The sequence below is a fragment of the Plectropomus leopardus genome, unplaced genomic scaffold (genome assembly GCF_008729295.1).
Source record: "Plectropomus leopardus isolate mb unplaced genomic scaffold, YSFRI_Pleo_2.0 unplaced_scaffold693, whole genome shotgun sequence".
NCBI classification, from domain to species: Eukaryota; Metazoa; Chordata; class Actinopteri; order Perciformes; family Serranidae; genus Plectropomus; species Plectropomus leopardus.
The window spans coordinates 350-3777 of NW_024676253.1; the positions used below are offsets into that span (position 1 = coordinate 350).

The 3428-nt window shown below is 44.3% G+C and overlaps 1 protein-coding gene across 1 annotated transcript; it reads right to left on the reverse strand.

Moving 5' to 3' along the window:
- Positions 1 to 118: 118 nt before the first annotated feature.
- Positions 119 to 3319, reverse strand: LOC121939981 (ESF1 homolog). The gene is made up of 4 exons (XM_042482877.1): positions 2914 to 3319; positions 1715 to 2058; positions 1082 to 1195; positions 119 to 734 (listed from the first exon to the last, which is right to left on the reverse strand). The coding sequence occupies exons 1-4, from the start codon at positions 3299 to 3301 to the stop codon at positions 621 to 623; spliced, it is 960 nt and encodes a 319-aa protein (XP_042338811.1). The 5' UTR covers positions 3302 to 3319; the 3' UTR covers positions 119 to 620.
- Between the last annotated feature and the right edge of the window lie 109 nt (positions 3320 to 3428).

The window sequence follows — 3428 nt, forward strand, 5'->3', positions numbered from 1 at the left end:
ATAAACACACACACACACACAAACATAAACACACACACACACACACACACACACACACACAAACATAAACACACACACTCATGTGATTAAAAATTTACCAAAGTCATTAAATCAAAGTTTTGTGTTGGAATTTTTTTTTCCGAATTATAAATTTGGAAAAACATTCATCGAGTTTTGTAAATGCACATCGGTCCCTAAAATCAATCATCGGTCCCTAAAATCAATCATCGGTCCCTAACATCAATCATCGGTCCCTAACATCAATCATCGGTCCCTAACATCAGTCATCGGTCCCTAAAATCAGTCATCGGTCCCTAAAATCAATCATCGGTCCCTAAAATCAGTCATCGGTCCCTAACATCAATCATCGGTCCCTAACATCAATCATCGGTCCCTAACATCAGTCATCGGTCCCTAAAATCAGTCATCGGTCCCTAAAATCAATCATCGGTCCCTAAAATCAGTCATCGGTCCCTAACATCAATCATCGGTCTCATTAGAAACTAATATTTGGTATCAGTCCTGAAAAGTTAGACTCTTGTTAATACTTTCAAATGCAGTACTTTTACTTCTCCACACTGTAGTATCACTACTTTTACTGCAGTAGCAGAAGTTGCGTGTTACCTGTCCTCCTCGGTGTCGTCCTCCGAGTCGTCGGGCAGAGCTCGCAGCTCCAGCGGTCCCTGAGTCTCCTCCGCCTTCAGCCTCTGCTTCCCAAAATCCGACGGGTAGATCTAGGACAATACCCAGCATGCACCAGTGTAAATGTCTCTAACAGACAGCATTCACCGGTTTAGAAAGGTGACCCACTTCACGGGCCCCGGTTTAAACCGGGTCCACACTGATGCAGACTTTTAAAAAGGTGATCGGTTCTCTCAGTCTCTGTTGACACAGAGGCAGCGATTTCTAAAACCGAAAACCCAAAATCAGCCACGAACAGGCAGCACCGACTCTGAGACCAGACCTGCAGACCTGCAGGCCTCTGCAGGTCTGCAGGTCTGCAGCTCGTTTTCAGGGAGCATTTAGAAAACCGAGATCCAGATCTCTGGGGCGGTTTTCGGCTCATGAAGTGGTTTCATACCTTGACTGACAGCACAGCTCCTCCTTTAGGGACGAAGGAGCTGAACAGAGCCAGCAGGTCTCTGGCTTTCATCCGGTCCCAGTCCATGTTACAGACGGCCAGTCGGGCAGAAACCTGACACACAGACCAGCAGAGGACACGGTTACAGGCGAAGTCTGCCAGCAATGCTAATGCTAATGCTAATACTAAAGCTAATGCTAAAGCTAATGCTAAAGCTAATGCTAAAGCTACTACTGATACTAAAACCAATACCAATACTAATACTAAAAGTTAATACTAATACTAAAGCTAATACTAATATTAAAACCAATACCAAAAACTAATACTAAAGCGAATTCTAATACTAAAACTAAAACTAATAACACTAGTTACAAGTGAAAAAGTTTCGATTTTTGGTGACATATTTAACCATAACCAGAGTAATACTTTTACCTCGTAAAACTGTAACCCAACGTCAACAGTTTCATGGAAGAATTAACCCTTTAAAATGAGGATCGACTTCACGTTTTCTGCATTCAGACGTCTGTCAGTGTTTAAACCTTCGATCTGTGAGAAAATCTGTTTGACTTCTTTCAAAAACAGGAAAAACGGCGGTTAGCGACTCGCGCTCTTTCGAACCGGACGCCACCTCACCTCGTCGCTTCGTGGAGCGTCTTTGGCCAGCTCCCCCCAGTCGTGCTCGATCTCCTCTTCCTCCTTCCTCAGGATGGCGTCCACATCGTCGTCATCGTCGTCTTCGTCCGAGCTGGTCTCGATGTTTCCCTTCCCTCTGGCCAGATCTGGACCGCTGTCGCTGTCCTCCTCCGAGTCCAGACCAGACTCCTCCTCGTCTGATCCGCTCACATCGCTCTCCTCCTCTGCATCATCATCATCATCATCATCATCATCCTCCTCCTCCTCCTCCTCGCTGCCATCTGTGACGTCGTCTCCGAGGTCGACATCCTCCTCCTCTAAAGTTTGCTGCTCATCTTCATCGTCTGAGGAAAATAAGAGAAAGCTGCGGTGACAAAATCTGAAGTCGTGAGATTTTTGATCCGAGCAGAGAGCAGAAAAAAAATAAAATAAAATAAAAAAACTTTGCAGCTGCAGACGCTGACGCGTAAACTTTTTTCCAGGTCATTTCTTGCTTTGTTTTATTTGTATTTTTTATTTCCTTCTTTTTCTTATTTTTGTTGTTGTTTTTTATTTTATAGTTTTTGGTAAATTTTCAGATCATTTTTGGATTTCTTGCTAACTTCAGGATCATCAAGGACGCAAAAAAAGCGGCGAGTCGGTGTAGAAGACTGTTTTATGGCGTGATGAAGTCCTGACTCACAGACGCCTCACAGTTTGTGGGAAACAATCTTTCGGATTATAATCTGTGAAACATCAGATTTAACCCTTTGAAACCCGGAGCGACATCACTTTTCCAGTGCTGCTTCAGATGCCTTTCACGGGTTTTTAACCCTTTAAAAATTGAGCAAATTGGCGTTATTTCTTTTCAAAAACACGGAAAAAAAGGCAACCAGCCACTTTGTGTTCCACACACAGTGAGACACTGGCAGATTTTTCAGATTATTTTTAAGAAGCTCGGGCGAAATATCTGCCAAAAAAAGAAATAAAGGAAAAATGATAATTACATATTTAATCTTGATGCAAAAGCATCGTTTTAAGCACTTTTCCAGGACATTTCCCTGTTTTTTTCTCTTGTTCTGGTTTTTTTTTCCTTCTCGCCATGTTTATTGAAAAAGACATCAAGCCATTTCGCTCGGGTTTCAAAGGGTTAACTGATGAGTGTCAAATCTGAGCTCGTTTCTTCGGCCTGAAAACGAGAATCTGAAACATTTTCTCACCTTCTTCGAAGACTCTGACGCCTCGTTCAGGCGGCTCTCCTTTCCCGCCTTTTCCTCTCTTCACCTCTCCGTCGCTCTTCTTCTCGTTTTTCTTCTTCTTGCCCTCTGCCGCCTTCTTGCTCCTCACGTCCTCCTCACCTTCGTCTTCGTCGTCCTCGGAGTCGGAGACGTTGTAGAAGCGCTTCAGGTCCTCGGTGGAGGTCTGGTTGACGGGGCGTCCGCGTTTGTCCACCGTGTACTTCACCTTGAAACGCTTGTCGTGGAACATGGACTGGAAACGCTTGTCGATCTTGATCTTGCGCTCTTTTTCGGGCATTTCCCAGAATCTGGGGTCCTTCTGCACCCGGAGAAAGCGCTCATCGTTGATCTGCTTCTTTTTGGACGACATGGTGGCGGACTCAACGTGTCCCCTGACAAACGAAAACACAGCGTGTGCTGAGTAACACGGACAAAAAAGGAGCTTTTTAAAAATCTTTTAATCTTCTCTAATACGTGTACGCGTGTCGTTATTCCAG

Excerpts from the sequence above, each read along its gene's own strand:
- LOC121939981 (XM_042482877.1), bottom strand. The coding sequence starts at position 3,301 with ATGTCGTCCAAAAAGAAGCAGATCAACGATGAGCGCTTTCTCCGGGTG. Across the intron at positions 2,059-2,913 it reads CGTCAGAGTCTTCGAAGAAG|ACGATGAAGATGAGCAGCAA; the intron begins GTGAGAAAATGT and ends TATTTTCCTCAG. Across the intron at positions 1,196-1,714 it reads ACGCTCCACGAAGCGACGAG|GTTTCTGCCCGACTGGCCGT; the intron begins GTGAGGTGGCGT and ends TCTGTGTGTCAG.